The 19,039-nt window shown below is 42.1% G+C and overlaps 1 protein-coding gene across 1 annotated transcript in view; it reads left to right on the plus strand.

Annotated features, from left to right (window-relative positions):
• LOC115056670 (C-factor-like) overlaps nucleotides 1–19,039 on the plus strand; it is a 33,474-nt gene that overhangs the window by 13,075 nt on the left and 1,360 nt on the right. The window contains exons 3-4 of the mRNA XM_029523313.1: nucleotides 5,760–5,956; nucleotides 6,147–6,201. Coding sequence (XP_029379173.1) covers nucleotides 5,760–5,956; nucleotides 6,147–6,201 — 252 coding nt within the window. The remainder of the gene's footprint in view (nucleotides 1–5,759; nucleotides 5,957–6,146; nucleotides 6,202–19,039) is intronic.

Here is a 19,039-nt window from a genome sequence, read left to right on the forward strand (position 1 = left end):
TACGGCTTTGATTAGCCCAAAGTAGCTGCTGGGGTGTTCAAAATCTTTAAGGATTATTTCAGGGTGACCCAGAGTATAAGGGAAACTGCAATTTACATAGGGATACAGGGAGGTCACGTCCACGTAACGGACAGTCTCGTCAGGCTCCACCGTGTGCCTCAGCTTCACGACACACGTCTTGCCTCCGTACAAAGCTTCGCGGAGTGACAGAGGCTGAGAAGTGTCGTAACGTCTGAGAAAATCTTTCACCCCCTCGTGCGTTTTTTTAATCTCCGCCCACCTGTGCTCCGTCATGACGACCGGTGTTACAACGTGCACCAAACACAACCTCTCTAGTCTCCTCACTGTGCTAGAGTGGAGCTCCTCAAATGTGGTCGCTGTGAGAGGAGAGCGTTCTTGAGGTTGAAAACACAAAGGGCAACCGTGATAAAAACATCCCAGATACTCCCAGACGTACTTAACGCCTCCTGCTTCTGTGTAACCATCTACAAAGTACTTTCCCAGCTGTTTTTCACCGGCGTTCAGAGCGTGCTGTATAAAGATGTCGTGGGTGTTAGAAACCCATTCTAACCACTGTATGCCGTAGTGCGAATAAGATTTAAACTGACATTTGTAATGATCGGGAGGAGGAATGGCTAAGGTTCTGGGCCTGAGAAAATTGGTGAGAAATACTTTCATGCAGGCCAAGGCTATGGTCGACCTGCTGAAAGGATACACACCCGTTTCCTAGATGTAACCATTTCTGAAAACGGTACAAGCCTCGGAGAGAATGTCCACGTTGTTTTGACCATAAAACAGCGCTTCTTTTTCAAAGTTAAAGACTCCGCCCCTGACCGTTTCGTACCACGCCTCAAACTCCCTCTTGCCCGCGGCTGTCATGCGCTCTGTGCAGTAATCCTCAGCTCGAGGGTAAGGACCTTCGTACTTCAAACGCTACTCAGAGCTAAAACCGTTAGGAAAATAGCCTTTGGTTTTATGAGCAAAACCTAAAGCTTTGGGCATGGCGGAGAGAGGCATGGTCAGAAAACTCAGGGAATCTATGTATTTATGTCCGTGATTGCTTTCTGAAAAACAAATCACTTTTCTACCCTGCATAACTAGGGACGGCTTTTATGCCCAGCTCTATCATGGCGTTGAGAGCCAAGTAGCTGTCAAAACCTTTAGAATTATGTGCTATAAAGAAGGTTTTCTTATAACAGGCCGTTCTGAAATGTCTGACAAACTCTAATGCGCATGTCATGCCGTAGGCGTTCCATCTAACGCCGTCTAAGGTTTTTGTACACACCAGATATGGCACATGCACGCCCTGCTCGTTCGTGAAGGTTTCAAAATCATAAAAGACTATTTTCTGGTTACGATCCGTGTCTGCGTGTAAAGGCTGCAGAAGCTTCTCGCTCCCTGACTCCTCCTCCTCGTCACTGGTGATCTCTCCGCATATTCTGCATTTCAATTTTTGACACACGTGAGGTTTGCTCTTGCCGCTCATAGCGACGTACCACAGTCTGACATTTTTCACATTGTTTGTACAACTCACATTGACTAGTGTACGATCCAAACCCTACTCTCTCAATGGGCTCCTTGTGTTTACTCAGACAGTAAGCAGACCGACACGTTCTGTTACAATCTACACAAAGGACGGGCTCGAACCTGACTTTACAACACAAGCTGTCCAGACACACGGAGCACTGCCCTGGACAGTGGTGGCTGCAAATGGTGTCGAACCCCGTGTAACAGTACTCACACACGTGACGGAAAGGATTGCACATTTTTTAGGCCACCTCCGTCTGATCATCAAAACCTACAATTGCCTGAATCTCTCTGGCCTTTCTATCGCAGAGATGGGGATGCAGCAGGTGTGCCAAATGAATAGCAAAGCACAAAGCACCACGTACAAAAATCTTCTCCTCTTTTTCAAAACCTCCTTGTCCAACATTTCATCTACGCTTCTTTTCCCTCCGCCGCGAGGATTGCAAATCAACTGCACCACTAATTCAAGACCGGCGTCCGTCATGAGAGACATGTTGGACTGAACCAGTTCGTCCAGGAGATTCTGAAAGGCGGAGAGACCCCCGTCAGCGCTCTCAGCTCTGACTATTGAGGACACGCATTTACTCAGTCTGTCCCCTCTGAGCTCCATCTGTATAACGTCATGAGGCTGTGCTTGCGAGAAGACTCTTTCAGACACCTCGTGAACGGCTCCCATCACAGCCCCATAAAACTCTCCATAATCGGCTTAAAATTTGCCTAATTTCTATATTATTGAATCTATCTCTGATCACTTCCCTAGGAGATCCTACATCCCCCTCTGCCCCCATCCCGCTCATCCTCCACAAGCTCTCCCCCTCTGCCCCTGAAACTACACCGGCAGGTGTACGGTCCTGTCTATGGCATTCAAACATTCTGTGTGTGAAACAACCGGTGGAGAAGGTGAATCAAGCCAAGAGAAATGAGGAAAGACGGGGGGCTCGGTCGCAGAATCATTTTCTATAGTTAAATTGTTTATTACAGATCGCAATTCATTTACAGCATTCACTACAGCTTCAGGATGATTCAACTCATCTATAGCGAGGTTTATTGCAAGAAAAAAGGGTCGTCTGAAAAACTGAAAAAACAGGAATCCTCCTGCAGTTTGGTGATCTCCTGTAGGATGGGAACCTATTTCTTTTGTTGCGTGAATTCTTCCTCTTCTCCTTCCTATAGTCTGAAAAAAAATAAAATAAATTATTTCCCACGGAGCTATACACGGTTGAAGCAGCTTCGCTCTGTTTCACTGTTCATGCAGGTACACAGTTTGAAGTACAGGCTGATGTTTTAGATGTAAAAAAAAAACAACAACCAGAGTTTAAAAAAAAAAACAACTTACAATCTCGGCAGAGGAAGAAGTTGAAGAAGATGAGCTGCTCGAAGACTCCTTGGATCTTTTCCTAGAGTCTCCTCGAGCCGCGATTCTTTTTTGATTTTGTCCAGATCTTGCGTACAAACTACCGGAAAAAATACAGTAAAAAATAAAAATAATATGAATATAATCTCGATAAACACTTACCTTCAGGAAAATCATCAAAAGTGAGACACTCCAACTCACCCTCTAGAAGACCGCCTGTAAAAACAAGTCTTTTAAGAAAATATATATACATCACAAAAACTTTTCAATCAATTAACTGCATTGTCTTAGAATGACTTACCGTGATTCATTTCTTTTCTTCCGCTGGTCCGAGTGGTCAACTGATCAGAACTTGTTAATCCATCGTTTTGTCAATACACAGGCTGTGCTCGCTGTGCCTCTCCGTGTGCTTCTTGGGTTTTTAAACCCCACCTTGTCACATTAGCGTAATTCATCTGTGATTGACGGTCAATTGAGTGTTTTTTGGTAAACAAAGTCCGAGATTTTGTCCATCTAGACTCACCCTGACAGTTTTTTTACCCTTCATAGATAAACAAAACTTTTTACCAAGTGTAATAAACACCTTAGAATCAGAGTCAGGGTCTTGTCCTTTCTTGGAATGAGAAGATGGACTAGTTCTTTGTAAACTTCATATAGAGAAACACAAATTTCAGATTATTTAACACACATACCTTGTAATGTGAAGACAGACTCACCAGACCTTTCATTCTCACAGTTTTTTTTGTTTTTTTTTTTGGTAAGTTTTGCATAGAGAGAAACACAACTTTCAGATTAGTCTAAAATGACTCTTATTTAACACACTCTGTCTAACTTGAAATGTGAAGACAGACTCACTGGTCATTTCATTCTAACTGGATCTTAGTAAGTTTTGCATAGAGAGGAAAACAGGTTTCAGATTAGTCTAAAATGACTCTTTTTTTATGGGCCTCTTTTTTTTTTTTTTTTTTACGAGATGTAATAAACACATTTGAGTCCCTCCAGACTCACCCTGATAGTTTTTTTTACCCTTCATAGATAAACAAAACTTTTCACCAAGTGTAATAAACACCTTAGAATCAGGGTCTTGTCAATTGTATATATCATTCCTCTTCGTAGAGAGAGAGAGAGAAACACTCTGTGAATATCATCCATTTTTTAAATACATATATTCAATCTGCTCTCAACAGTTTTTTCCTTTCACACTAGCAAAACACGTCCTCCCTCTTTGCCTGTCAACCTGGAAATGAATTTGCCGCCATTCTGCTCGTGCCCACCCTTGGATGATCTGATTGGTTGTGACCTCATCGCCAGAGGCGTGGAAACACTAGGGGAGTGGTTAGGAGCGGGGAATCGCTCTCATTGGTCAAGAGGGGAGGGCTCAAAAGGTCAAGTAAGATCAAAGGACCTGTCAAGTTTGACGAGAAAGTGTTCATATTACTCTTTCATGATAAACACAAATTTTTGGCTTGATTACTTCAGATTACCTTATGACTGTCCCTCATATCTAGTTCTTCTGCAACTCCTCGACATACCTCTGTGCTTCAGCTGCAGTTCTGAAGAACTGAACCTTGTTATAATGTGCGATTCACAGCACAGCGGGGGAAAACATCCTGTAGGGAATGCCCAGTGTTTGAAGTGACTTCTTTGCCTCCAGAAACTTTTCTCCACTGTGGGTGAAAAATCCCCAAAGAAATGGATGTGGTTCCTGGAATTCACCCATGCTTCATGCCTTTTGCATGATGAGTTCATTGTCCACGCAGTTGTGGAGACAAATGTATACGACCCTCAGTCTCGTGGATTCCGGCTGTAGTTGTCCTGGAGTGCAGTGACACCTGTCCATCTTGATCCAGTCGTTTTTTGCCATGAGTCTTTAGCATTGGCACCCTCTGCGTCTTCTGAAAGGTTGACGATTTTAATGTTATTTTGTCTGGACCTGTTCTCCTAGTCTTCCAGCCTGTTATTGGCCTCAGCAATCCATGCTTTGTGTGTTCAAGTTTAGGTAGCAGCTGCACCACTGTGCCTTCCATGTCGGAAATTTTCTGCTCTGCATCCTCTACTCTTTCTTCAATGGCTTTTACCTTTTCACACACCAAGCTCACTGACTTAGCTATTTGGTCAAGGTTCATGTCCAAATTTGAGTTGATTTTGGCGAATACTCCTTCACTATTCTAGTTACCAGGTCATCGATCTCCTCACATCATAGCCCCAGTCCTACAGTCCTATATCCCCACCGCCCCATAGTCAGATAGCCCCACAGTCCTAAAGTCCTACAGCGTCACAGTCATATAGTGCTATAGCCCCACAGGGCTATAGTTTTACACCCCTCAAGTCACATATCCTAGCCCTGTTGAATAGTGACAAGAATACGGAGCACCAGGCGAAGAGATTTACACCAACTGTCACCAATCTTCCACATGCTCTTTGTTTGTGATTTTAAGACAGGCAGGTACCTGATCCTTTGAGATCTGCTCTTTTCACTAACAAAAATAAGTGAATACTTTTTAATGATCACAAACCTGATGTCTGGGTTTTTTATTGTTTTAGTTTGTAAGATATCACCTGGTCTTTCTTTTCCAGAATTAATAATCTGAGGCACAATGACAACTGCCGGGGTTCAAATGTCAACGTCATTCAACATAAACCAGATTTAAGAGAAATAAACTGAAATTTATTTTAGATAATCCAGATCCTCCCCTGAATTGAAAGGCTTGTTCTCTGGACAACGACCAAAACAAAACAGTGTGGTAGTGTTGATGTTACCACGCAAACACAGTTGAAAACCTCAATGCCAGAGATATTAAAGATCATCCATCAGGTAATGTTACCCAGACTGTACCAATGGAGCGTAAAAGACAATCCTGTCCGTCTCAACCTGCAGACACATCGGATGAGACAAGTATTTCTTCCGCCGTCCAGAATGTGACCAAGCATATCGGGCCTGGCAGCCTCAATCTGCTCATCAATAATGCTGCAATCAACAAACCCGTCACACCAGCACCGCTATCGGCCACTGGGAAGGCTGACATGATGGAGGTGTATGAGACCAATGTGGTTGGACCATTCCTCCTCTCAAAGGTTGGTCTGTCTCAGGACACAAGCACACACATTAAGCAGCTGCAAAAACACAAACTGATCAAACTCACACACACATGGGTACCTCCAGTATCTTAATCTCTGCTCCTCATGCAGTAACACTACCACATAAACACACACAATGCAGTATCAGCAGTACCAGTATCAGTATATTTCCTTCATCTCTCTCCAGATGTTCCTTCCTCTCCTCCAAAGAGCAGCAGAGAGTTCATTACCTGAGGATGAGGGTAAACTTCTTCTCCTACATATTTTATGAGTTTGTCTCTTAACTAGGGTTAGAACCGTAACAGCATCCTCACCCAAAATCAGGGGGCATGTGTAGTTTCCTGGTCTGATAGGAAATCTCATGAAATGTTTTTTCTACATTTGTCCTCATAGTTAAACACCACAGTGCGTCAACTTTTTATGAGATGGCTGCACTTCCAGTCTTGCAGCTAAATATTTTATCATTTCATGCATGTGTGTGACCATCAGCAAATCTCTGTAGTGACCCTTGATGTGAAGGGCAATGAAAACATTTCAATAAACTGAAGTTACCCCCTTATCAGAGAGAGTAATATTATAATGCAGGGAAGTTATATGTATGTGCAGAGATGATATACGCTAGCAGGAAAGGTCAAGATGCAGATTGAGGTTTAGGGAGTTGGTGAATGCAGCCCATTTTTTTCGTAGAGAGAGTCAATTGGTTTTTTCAGGTAGCAGATATTATCTCCAATGATAGATTCAATCAGTGGGAATGGAAGTGTTTATTTTTCCAGTTAACTAGGATTTTTTTCTTGGCGATGGCTAGAGCTATGAGAACAGATTGGGATAGATGGCTAGGGAAGTTGGTTGTTCTCAGGTCACTTATAAGGCAAAAGTTAGATGTTGCTGGGATTCTGTAGCCCAAGATAGTTGGGCTACAGTTTCTGTGCCAGAGAGCATGGAAATAGTTGTCTAATGCATTCAGAGTGCATGCATACATCAGAGCGAGAGAAACCCATTCTATGCATCTTGTATTGAGTTATGTGTGATCTGTGAAGCACCTTGAACTGGATCACTAGGAAATTTGAGGTTTTTTTTTTTTTGTCATTTTAAATGTATTTTGGCAGATTTCGGTCCAGAACTCGAAGTCAGCAGGCAGAGACAGATCTGCTTCCCATTTCGATATTTGTTGATACATAGAAAGGGTGCAGGATGTGGCTGACAGCAGTGACTGTTTTAATGTGACATAACTAACTTCCAGAAGTCCTGACACCTCTGTGTGGACCATAAACATTTGCCTTTAGACTGTATGGACCTTTAAACATTTAGGCTGATTGGCATTTAATAGTTTGAATATACATTTAGACAGCACAGGAGGAGGGAGGCAGCCACATGCAGGAAGAGGTATTGTGCCCCCTAATTGGGCCAAAACCAGTAGAAGTTTGTAGATCAGGTTGCTCAAATGCTGGAAGTTCTCAGACCCAAAACTGACAGCTTCACTGCTGAACCAAAGTTACCACAGAGGACATCACATGTCATTTCATCATCTGTTGCAGCTCACAATGCTGAAAACACAACTGATCTGGTTGTTATTGAGGCAGAACAATTATAGCCATCACTTGCAACTCAAACTGTGTAATGGGGATGGGTAATGCACATTTGTAAAAAAAAAAAAAAAAAAAAAAAAAGGCCAAGTGATTAAAATGATGATGATTGTTATTATTATTATTATTATTAGTAGTAGTAGTAGTATTATTAAATTAAATCGAATTTATTTATAACATATAAAGCAGGTCTAAACCAAACTCTTTATGGAGTTGTTAAAGAGACCCAACAAATCCTGCCAAGAGCAAGAACACTTGGCAACAGTGGCAAAGAAAAACTTCCTTTAAGAGAGACATAAAAAAGGGAAAGAGGCAGAGAAAGAAGCAGAGGCAGTGAGCGAGAGCATGAAGGAGCTTTTCACTTTTTAAGTGTAGGCTTTGTCATAAAGGCTGATAAGCCTGATCTTGAATTGGTCCACTCCCTGGACCAATACTAACCCGAACCTGATACCTGAATGTGATCTCTTTTTATAGTTCCTGTTAATATTGGTGGAGCAGCATTCTGAATCAACTTAAGGCTTCTCAGAGAATTGTTTCGACATCCTGGTAGCACTGAATTACAGTAGTCCAGTCTAAACGCAATAAATGCATCCACTAGTTTTTTTCGCATGATCTTGGGACAGATGATCATGATGATCTTCACATTATTGCATAAGGGAATGTAGGCTCTCATAGAGACTTATATGAGGGACAAAGGACATGTCCTGGTCAAAACTTGTGGCTATCCAAGTTGGGCCTTCAACAAAACAAGATAAAAGAATACCAACACAGAGGGTGTTGAGGAACAAGAAATGCAAAAACATATCGAAACATCAAATCCCTGTATGTTTCAAACCAGGCAACACTCTTAGAAAAAAATTGGTACACCACAAATACAGGGTACCACACACTTACAAAAGCAATCTGGTATATGTAGCCCAGTGCAGTGAGGAATGCAAGGACCTATACATTTGTGAAACTTAACAACCCTTAAGCAAGCGCATAGTCCAACACGGAAGGGCCACCTCCTCAGGTCCAGTTTCAGCTGTCTATTTACACTTAAAGGAAAAGGCACACTCCTTTGATGACGGCAATGTTAAAATCCTGGACAGGGAGGACAGATGGTTTAAAAAAGTGGTAAAAGAAGCCATCTATGTAAAAGTGGAGAAACCTCTAAACAACACCACCTATCAACAACTCAGCCTCCAACAATGGCTGCCCAAAACTGACCTCATGTGATTCCAACAACCACAACGACTGCCGTTCACCAGTGGGCTCACATGACTCCTAATGATGGCCATTCAGTGGAGGCCTCACATGACTAACAATGGTCAGTGAAATTCCACTAACAGGCTATTGTCACAAGGAGCTGTGTGAACACTCCCACAGAGGTTAAATACCTGGGTCCAACCCCACTGTTTTGTCAGACCCGTGTGTTACAAACTGATGAAGCCCCCTGGATAAGAGGAGAAATGTCTTTGATAAACCTAAGGCCTAAGTCCAATTACTTTCGATTCAATTGTTGGCCGGATATGACTATGACCTGGATGAATGAGAATATACACAGACTTCTTGGTCAAGAATGACTGCAAAATTTCTACTAGTGGAACTGGAGGCCAAAGTAATACCATCCAGGGTGGTTGTGCCTAGTGATAGCAATAACAGCGTTACTGTTGGAGTTACTTTTTTCAGTAACAAGTAATCTAATTGATTACTCATCTTTATGATGTTGTAACTGTTACTGCCAACTGTTTCATTAACTAGAGATCAACTAGATCTCTGAGCAGTTGTGACTGTCCTTTCTTGATACAAAAGTAGAGTTCTCTAAATGGAAGTATAGCCGTCATTTTTCCTTCCAAGAAATAAAAGGAACGAATGTAATCATGAAATGCATATTATGCCCTGCCCATCTTCAAATTGAACATGCATGTGTATTGTACGTTAAAGAGGGGTGGAGATAGGGTCCAAGGGTCACATTTGAGCATTCAAAAAATTTACTTGAAAGTAACACAATAGTTACTTTCCGCAGTAACTAGTTAATTTTAGAATTTGCCACTGAGTAACTAATTTAGTTACGTGTTGGGAGAAGTACCTAGTAACTGTAACTAAAATTTCTGCCTGTTTTGGTATCACTGCAAATAAAGCTTTAGAACTTCAGAAGTACTAATCCCAGAACTATGGCTGATGGCTTAAATGAAAGAAGACATCTGTACCTTTACACCTATTGACTTAATATGACTTAAATTTTGAATTGAATCATTCCCTAAAAAATAGGGCCATTGAAAAACTATATTTTGGGGAAAAATAAAAACAGTAATATCTCAAAATCTTCACTATGAAACTATGGTTGGATTTTACATATATGGTTCACACACTCTCTGTCCACGTGTACCAAAATTTTAGGTTGATAGGTAAAACTACTGAGGAACTATAGAGTTGTCACCAAACAGTGTCCCTTGGCGATCTCCAGTGTGCCAAACCTATCCAAAATGGTCCATTTTGGCTAAAATGCACACTGCAAGATTTCAGTGATATACACATTTTTTTAACAGATAACTTTTTGGGGCCAATCACAGACATGACTGCTTTTAGGAACACCAGTTACAAAAGTAACATTTCAGTTGGAAATTGCATTTATAGGGCTGAATATATGGTGTCCAAAACTCATCCAAACATGAATTTTACCTATTTTTGCCTGTTTTATATTGTTATTTTTGAAGCTTTATGACTCCAGATGGCTTAAATTAACATAGACCTTCAAAATACAAATTTATGAAATTTCACGTCTTTCATTATTTATTTCATAATTACATTAAAACTTGGGCCGGTAAAAACACACGTTTAGTCAAAATGTCCATTGCTGACTTGTTGACACGGAGAGGAGAGCCAACAAAGGGACCAGCTGGCTGCAGGTGGCCGTCGATGCCACTGCCGTCCTTTTCGTCCTCACTGTACATTTACAGCACCTCCGTCGGTGTAAACACCATATTCTCCATGTTGGTGCAAAAAAGTGTCAAACTTCTCCACAACAGTAACAAAAACGACAGTAAAATCCGATTAAACACTGAGTTAAAGGGACATCCAGGCCATCTGGGTGTGTCACTGTGTGCGTCATCGCGTGCATGTCCCGTGCGGCTCTGGTCCCGTTACGCAGCCCTTATTTGGGGGGTAAAACGGCCCAATCAGGGATTGTTATACGTCAGAGGAAAGGGCCTCTGCTATTGGAGGGAAAGTTTATTTTCATCATCAATTTGATTGACAGGAGATGCAGCGTCTACTTAGTAGATGCGCAGCCTGACGGACCTTTAAATTAGCATTAATACAGAGTGGAAAAAAGACAACATGTCCGATTAACTGGACACGATGGATAAAATTGAACCATGGATTATTGTTGGGCACATCTTTGGCTTTAAAATGAGGCCAAGCTTGTGGTTTCATTCAATGTTTAGTCGGGGTTTGATCGAAGAGTATTCATATTTCACGGCGATAGAAAACAACGTGCAATTTTTGATGTTTTTGGTGAGCAGGCTTGCTGAATCCTTTACAGGGGAATAAACAAAATTTTTGCACTTTGGTGTTGTTTCTATGACAGTATACAATTTTTTGGAGGTGAAAGAAACAGGGTAAAGATAGTACACATATGTTTACAGTCCCTTTGTTGTTGACGTGATGCCGCTTGTTGTCTTGCCGTCGTCTCCTACTGTCCGACACATTTTCAGTAACTATGATAAAACTGGAGCACCCAGAAATGTCAAAATGTTTGTGCATGTAGCTGAAAGTATGTTAAAAATGTCTGCTTTTAAATTTTCATTAAACCCTACCTACTTTCACTGTATAAAGGACGCCTTTCATATGTTTATTAGTTTGGGATGCTGGCGTCCCAACCACTAGGGGGACTGAGCTAAGAGGTTAAAGTAACAAGACCAGGGCAAGTTGACCTTGACAATGGTTGTTCCACAGCTAATTAGACAAATCCATAACACCGCCATCATCCTCTCCACTTATGTACTCATTGCCTGCCTGCTGGGATAGTCCAAGTGAAGATGCATTTAAGAGTTGGAATTTCTTAAAGCTTGGGACACACTGGACAGGAGACTATTGGAAATGCAGCGCATACTGTCTATATTTTGATGTGGTGGTACAGAGACTGTAATTGTTGAGCTGAAAGATGTTGTACTGTTATCAAAAGAGCTAGTAAAATTATTTTATTAAAAGATAGTTGTTAGTAGTTTTCAGAAGAAGTCTTCTTCAGTCTTCTTCAGAAGAATGTACGAAGTCTTAGTTCCGTTTGAAACTTCAAACTTGTGAAAAAGGTAATCTATTTAAAAGGCTGATGTTAAGTTATGGGTTGTTTTTTGAAAGTCTTTGTTCCTTTCCTATTAGTTGTTGTGGCCACTGTATGGCTGTATCTATATGAGATTCCAATATCTGCTGCAGAGTAAATGGAAAGACTAGTAAGCTTTTACATTAGGAAGTGGCTTGGTGTTCCGAGATGTTTAAGCACTGTGGCACTGCATGGGAAAGACATACTTTAGCTCCCAGTATCTAGTCTAGTGGAGGAGATTAAATGTAGTGTAGATTAAATGTGTATTAAATGTTAGGACAGAGCTCCTGTTATCTGGGAGTAAAGATGTGGCAGTTAGTAAGGTGGTTCCAAACCCAACCAAGGGGAGAAAATGGAATCCAAGAGTGGCATCGCAGGAAGCGAAAGCCAATCTTAGTATACGGAGATTGTGGGTAATGGACAGATAGGCCGGGGAGGCTTGGGGCTTGGCCCAGGCAAACCGGTGTTGATTAGAACAGGTTCATAGACAGGAAGAAATATTAAGGAATGCAAGGGCAGTGGCTCAGTCTAAGCAGGGAAAAAGCTTAGTTGGAAAGAGTCGTGGAGTATGGAGGAAAGTAGTATTAGATTTTTGATTGGGGCAACATATGCCAACTCCCCAGAACCTAAAATTCTGGGTAAATGGAGACCCGCGATGTTCATTGTCATCAGGTACTGCAACTCTAAAGCACATCTTGTCAGGTTGTAAGGTTAGTCTGTCACAAGGAAGGTATACGTGGCGACATAACCAGGTTTTAAAAAGCTTAGCTGCAGGCATTGAAGATATACGGAGGCAGGCAAATTTAGGAAGGTCTAAGGCAAAGAGAGTTGCAATTCAGTTTGTTCAAGAAGGAGGGAAAGTTAATAAGATAACAAGGAGGCAAGGCCGCTTAGAGGATGCCAGTGACTGGGAGATACAGGTAGATTTAGGAGGAAAGCTTGTTGTTCCCCAGGAAATAGCCTGTACAAAGCTAAGGCCTTTGTGGTCTAGGAGTAGAAAGACAGTATATTTCATAGAGCTGACTGTGCTGTGGGAGGATTCAGTTGAAGAAGCATATGAAAGGAAAAAGCTCAGGTATGCAGATCTAGGTAAGGATGCTGAGCAACGAGGGTGGAAGGTTAGGATTTGTCCAGTGGAAGTAGGATGTAGAGGGTTTGTAGCCAGATCTGTTGTTGCTTTGTTGAGGGAGTTAGGAGGGGACAGAGGGTGAGGAAAATACTCAAAGAAATGTCGGATGAGGCAGTAAGATTCAGTCAGTGGATTTGGATTAGAAGAAGTAATAGTAGCTGGGGGCCCAGCAGGGGGAGCTCTTAAGATAGACAGACTCTAGGGAGAAGCAGAGGAAGAAATCCAGGAAGAGGAAGTGTATTTAAGTGGAGGGTGTGGCCTGTTCGAGCCTCTTTGAGACCAGGCGGTTTGTCCAGGTGAGTTGGCGTGTATTGGTTTGATTTGGTTTGATTATAGAACTGTCCAGGTGAGTTTGTTTGCTGATTCTGCTAGTGTAGCTTATCCTCCACCTCCTGCACCCTCTATACTTTCATGTCCCGTACCCGAACCAGAGTCTGTATCCCCACCCCGCTTTCACTGGTGCAGTTGGTGAGAGGTCAGAATAGTTGACAGTAGTGCTGCTTGAGATAGTTGTCTTTGTGTGAGGAGCGGTGATGGCTGGCATTAGGGGAGTGACTCTGGGATGCCAGTGATCACTGTTTAGCCTCCTGGAGGTGTCGTGGGTGGTAAAAAAAAGTGGTACATGTACCAGCACACATGACTCTACAGGTTGATTCATTTAGTGAACAAAGTTATTCAAGAAATACTGCTCCTCTGGCAGTGTAATGACCACAGAGATTTTATATAACTGGTTTTGAAATCAGTAGGCCTGCCACCAGGACCCCGCCCCAAGTGCAGCACAGCTACCACGAACCAGCCAGACGTCGAAGGGCACTGTCAGCACACCCCCTCCCAGCACCAGCCTGCCAGGGATTAGATGCACTCTTAAACCTTACAGAAACTCATAAAACAAGCCATTCTTATGCAGATGTTCAGTTGCAAGTTGGCTTGGTTAATAATGGGTCTATAATTAGCCAAAGCATCTGGAACAAGATAAACAATAAAAGCAATAGAAGAAATACGGTCTCATGCTGGGTCAAAAGCCAAGGAATAAAAGTGGGTTTTTAGACAGGTTTTAAAAATCGGCAGTGAGGGGGCTTGTCTAATGTGGAGAGGTAAGTCATTCCACAAAGAGGGAGCAGCAACAGAAAAAGCTCTATCTCTTCTGAGCTTCCGCTTAGACCTTGGTAACCCCAGGAGCAGCTGGTCAGCTGACCTGAGGCCCCAAGCAGGAGCATAGGGGTGAAGCAGCTCAGAGAGGTAAGGTGGGGCCAGACCATCTAAGGATTTAAAAACAAATAAAATAATCTTAAAAAGAACTCTAAAATGCACAGGCAGCCAGTGGAGGGAGGCCAGCATGGGAGTGATGTGCTCCCTCTTACACGTTCCGGTCAAAAGATGAGCTGCCGCATTCTGGACCAACTAGAGACGTGTAAGGGAAGACTAACTGACACCATAATAAAGTGCGCTACAGTAATCCATCCGGGATGCGATGAAGGCATGAATTACAGTCTCAAAGTGCTATCGTGCAAGAAGTGGCTTCACCTTTGCCAGCTGCCTAAGTTGGAAAAAGCTGGACTTAAACTGCGCTGATTTGTTGGTCTAGTTTAGTGCCTCGTGCTTTATAAGAGGCACGAGGCACTACTTAATCTTCTTCATACTTATTATTATTATTCCATCACTTTTTCTGCAATTTATGCAGCCCACAGCGTTGAGAGAAGGCCAACAACATATATATCAAAACGTGCGGATCGATCAGGAATAGTGTGCTAAGTCTTTTTGTGTTGCAATTTCCATTTTTCCCAAAGTTATTCCCAACAAAGCTCCCAAAATTTTCCATAGGAAATGAATTGGAACTCAGTCAGTTTTCTCAGTCACCTAGCTCTCTAATACCTGCAAGTAGAAATGCCATTGAAACTTGAAAACGGAGGAAAACTTGTGCTTTTCCCAAAACACCAAACCGTTTTCTCATAAAAAGTTTGAAAAACTTTTCAAACCACAAGCTCTCGAAGGTGCAGTCCAAATCACTTTTTCCTCAAAGTTAGAGTGGAGCTGCTTGTTAACTAGAGTGAGAGAAGCCTGAAAAAGTAACCATCATTTTCATTTTAAACTCGAGCTCATGGCCAAACCGTACAAAGGAGACAAATAATTTTTGGGAGAAGCATGAAAAAATAAGAAAAGAATAACATTATGCAAATGCATTGATTGATTGACTTTCCTTACCGAGGAGCTGGCAACACTGATAGTTACAGCTAGGAGGAGCTAGGAGGGCCCTACTAAATATACTAGTCCGTTCAGCAGACTAATTTGTTCACTCTCATCCTGTGCATATTCTCATTCATCCAGGTCAAAGTCATATCTGTCAAACGATTGAATCAAGTGGTTTGCGCGACGAGCCCCGTGGCACTTCAAAATTTTGGAATTTTCTACTTTAAAATTACCGTCTATCTTGAAACTCAGGTTAGAAATTGTTGGCGTCACATACAATGCCAGGGAACCAAAATAAACAGGGGGAGGATCACAAGAACCATTGGGACCAAACACCATCACTTCTGTTTTCCTCTCATTGAAGTTTAAAAAATGTAAAGCCATCCAGGCTTTAATGTCATCAAGGCATGCTAAAAGTGGTTTTGAAGAAAAGGCATCTTTCTTTTTCAGTGGCACATATATTTGGCTGCCATCAGCATAAAAATGGAAAGAGATGCCATGCTTTCGAACAATGGAACCCAGAGGATGTAAATATAGAGAGAACAGCAAGGGCCCTAGGACTGAGCCCAGTGGAACCCCATAAGACAGAGGAGCAGGGTGGGACTCAGAACCGGCAAGGCTTACACACATAGTTCTGTCAGCCACTCCAAAGCACTACCACAAATGCCCACAAGGTACTGCAACCGAGCTACTAAAATATTGTGGTCCAGGAGGACAAGAATTACATAATCCCCAGAATCATTTGCCAGGAGGATGTCATTAAAAACCCTTATTAAGAGGAACCCTTATTAACCCTTATTAAAACTTATTAAAACTGACTTTGTGCTGTGCAGGGTTTTAAAACCAGACTGAAAGACCTCCAATACCATGCTTATCCTGATATGACTAAAGCTGGGTATGAACAATTTTCTTTAAGATTTTTGAGATAAATGGCAGCTTGGAGATGGGCCTAAAATTAGCTAACACAGTGTGCTCAAGACCGGGTGTTTTAAGCAGAGGTTGCACTACTGCATGTTTGAAACTTGCAGGGACAACACCAGAAGATAAGCTGCTGTTAATGATGGCAAGAACTGATTTTCCTATACAAGAGAAAATCTCCTTCAAGAAGTGAGGAGGGACAGCATCACAAGGGGAACCTGATGGCAACAAAGTCACAGGATCAAACATTTCAAACACAGCTTGACAAGGGACTGGATCAGAGGGGTCAGAGGCAGGAGCTGGGATGAGAGTCCTTGTGGTAACATCTTTGTCAATAAAAAATTGAAGGAAGTTATTGCACAATTCAGGTGATGCTTCCAAACACATAGACTGAGGGGAATTTAGGACAGCGTCAATGGTTTTAAATAACACAGAGTTGTGACGATTAGATACAATAATATCTGACAGGTATTCTCTTTTTGCCTCTTTAACAGTGTTCTGGTAGCACTGCAAACAGTCCTTTAAGATTTAAAATGAAACCTGTTTGTCCTTCTTCCACCTGCATTCAGCTTTGTGGGACTCCTGTCTGGTTGCATGAATTCTGTCAGTCAACCAGGGCACGGGTTTCATTTTAGGCTGCATGCTTTTTAAAATGGAGCCACAGAGTCCAATATGGTTTGAAAGGAGGAGTGAAACCAGGAACTGAGCTTTTCCGTGTCAGCAGACATTGAGTCAGGGGGAACGCAGAGCTGGTCAAATGAAGCAGTGCACTGACTGGCAGTGAAATAATTAAAAATCCGATGGCGCTGAGCAAGAGTGCCAGATTTAACTGCAGTACAGGAGAAGACAACTTCAAACAGCACAGGCATATGATCAGAAAGTACATTGTCCCAGACCTCCAGGTTAGACACAGACAACCCGTGGGAGAGAACTAGATCTAACGTATGACCATGCTCATGGGACTGGGACACACACACTCTCTCAACCTCTTCGTGCAGTCCCCCCTAGTGGTTGGGACGTCGGCGTCCCAAATTAATAAACATATGAAAGTCGTCCTTCATGCAGCGACAGTATGCAGGGTTTAATGAAAATTTCACCGCAGTCGTTTTTAACACACTTCCAGCTGCATGCACAAGAATTTTTACTGAAAATGTCTCGGACAGTCGGAGACAACGGCAAGACAACAAGCGGCATCACATCAACAACAAAGGGACTGTAAACATATGTGTACTATCTTTACCCTGTTTCTTTCACCTCCAGAAAATCACTGTCATAGAAACAACACCAAAGTGCAGGAATTGAGTTTATTTCCCGATAAAGGTTTGAACAAGCCTGCTCACCAAAAACAAAAAAAGTCGCATGTAGTTTTCTGTCTCTGTGAAATACGAATATTCTTCGATCAAACACCGACTAAAACACTGAATAAAACCACAATTTTATCCATCGTGTCCCGTTAATCGGACATTTTGTCTTTTTTCCCCTCTGGGCTAACGCAAATTTAAAGGTCTGTCAAACTGCGCATCTACTACGCGCAGGCAGCGTCTCCTGTCAATCAAAGTCACGATGAAAACAATATTTTCCTCCAATAGCAGAGGCCCTGAGGTTTCCGCAGACGTATAACAATCCCTGATTGGGCCGTTCTTCCCCCCAAATAAGGGCGGCGTGACGGGGCCAGAGTCGCACGGGACAAACAGGCAGTGACGCACTCACGCCGTGACGCACCCGGTGACGCAACCGGTGACGCACCGGATGTCCCTTTAACTCGGTGTTTACTCGGATTTTACCGTCGTTTTTGTTACTGTTGTTACTGTTACTCTTGTTTACACCAACATGGAGAATATGGCCATTACACCGACGGAGCTGGTGCAAATGTTGTACAGTAAGGACGAAAAGGACGGCGACGTCGACGACGGCCATCTGCAGCCAGCTGGTCCATTTGTTTACTCTCCGCTCCGTGTCAACAAGTAACAATGGACATTTCGACTAAAAGTATGTTTTTACCGCCCCAAGTTTTAATGTAATTATGAAATTTATAATAAGACAGTACAGTAAATTTCATAACTTCATTTTTCGAAGGTCTTTGTTTATTTCAGCCATCCTTGATAGTCGTGTGTTTACGTCTGGAGTCATAAAGCTTCAAAATAACAACATAAAACAGGCAGAAATAGGTCAAATTCGTGTTTGTATAGGTTTTGGATTCAGCCCAATAAATGCAATTTTCAAATGAAATTTTACTTTTGTAACTGGTGTTCCTAAAAGCAGACATGTCTGTGATTGGCCCCAAAAAGTTATCAGTTAAAAAAATGTGTATATCACTGAAATCTTGCAGTGTGAATTTTAGCCAAAATGGACCATTTTGGATAGGTTTGGCACACTGGAGATCACCAAGGAGCACTGTTAGGTAAAACTAATGAGGAACTATAGAGTTTTTAGCAATCAACCTAAAATTGGTACACTTGTGGACAGGGAGTGTGTGAACCATATATGTAAAATTCAAACTGTTTCATAGTGAAAATTTTGAGATATCACTGTTTTCACAAAAAATTTTTCTATTTTTCAAAAAATATAGTTTTTTCAATGGCCCTATGTTTTAGGGAATGACTCAATTCAATATTTCAATTCAATGGATGTAAAGGTACAAATGTCTTCTTTCATTTAAACTATCAGCCATAGTTCTGGGATTAGTACATCTGAAGTTATAAAGCTTTATTTGCAGTGATACCAAAACAGGCAAAAATTGCCAAAAAGGGCCTCTGCGCAAAGGAGTCAATAAGGCTTAACGAGGCTTAAAACAGGAAATGACAAGACAAAATAAAACCAAGACGAGACAACCTCACCACGGTGTGACAGGAGGACACAGTCATACTGTGACATCATTCCAGCCAGAAAATCCGAAAAGTCATTGACAAAGTCCTTATTTAATTTGGGAGGTCTATAGCTGACTAGCTATAGCTATAGCG

This window comes from Echeneis naucrates, chromosome 16 (genome assembly GCF_900963305.1).
Source record: "Echeneis naucrates chromosome 16, fEcheNa1.1, whole genome shotgun sequence".
NCBI classification, from domain to species: domain Eukaryota; kingdom Metazoa; phylum Chordata; class Actinopteri; order Carangiformes; family Echeneidae; genus Echeneis; species Echeneis naucrates.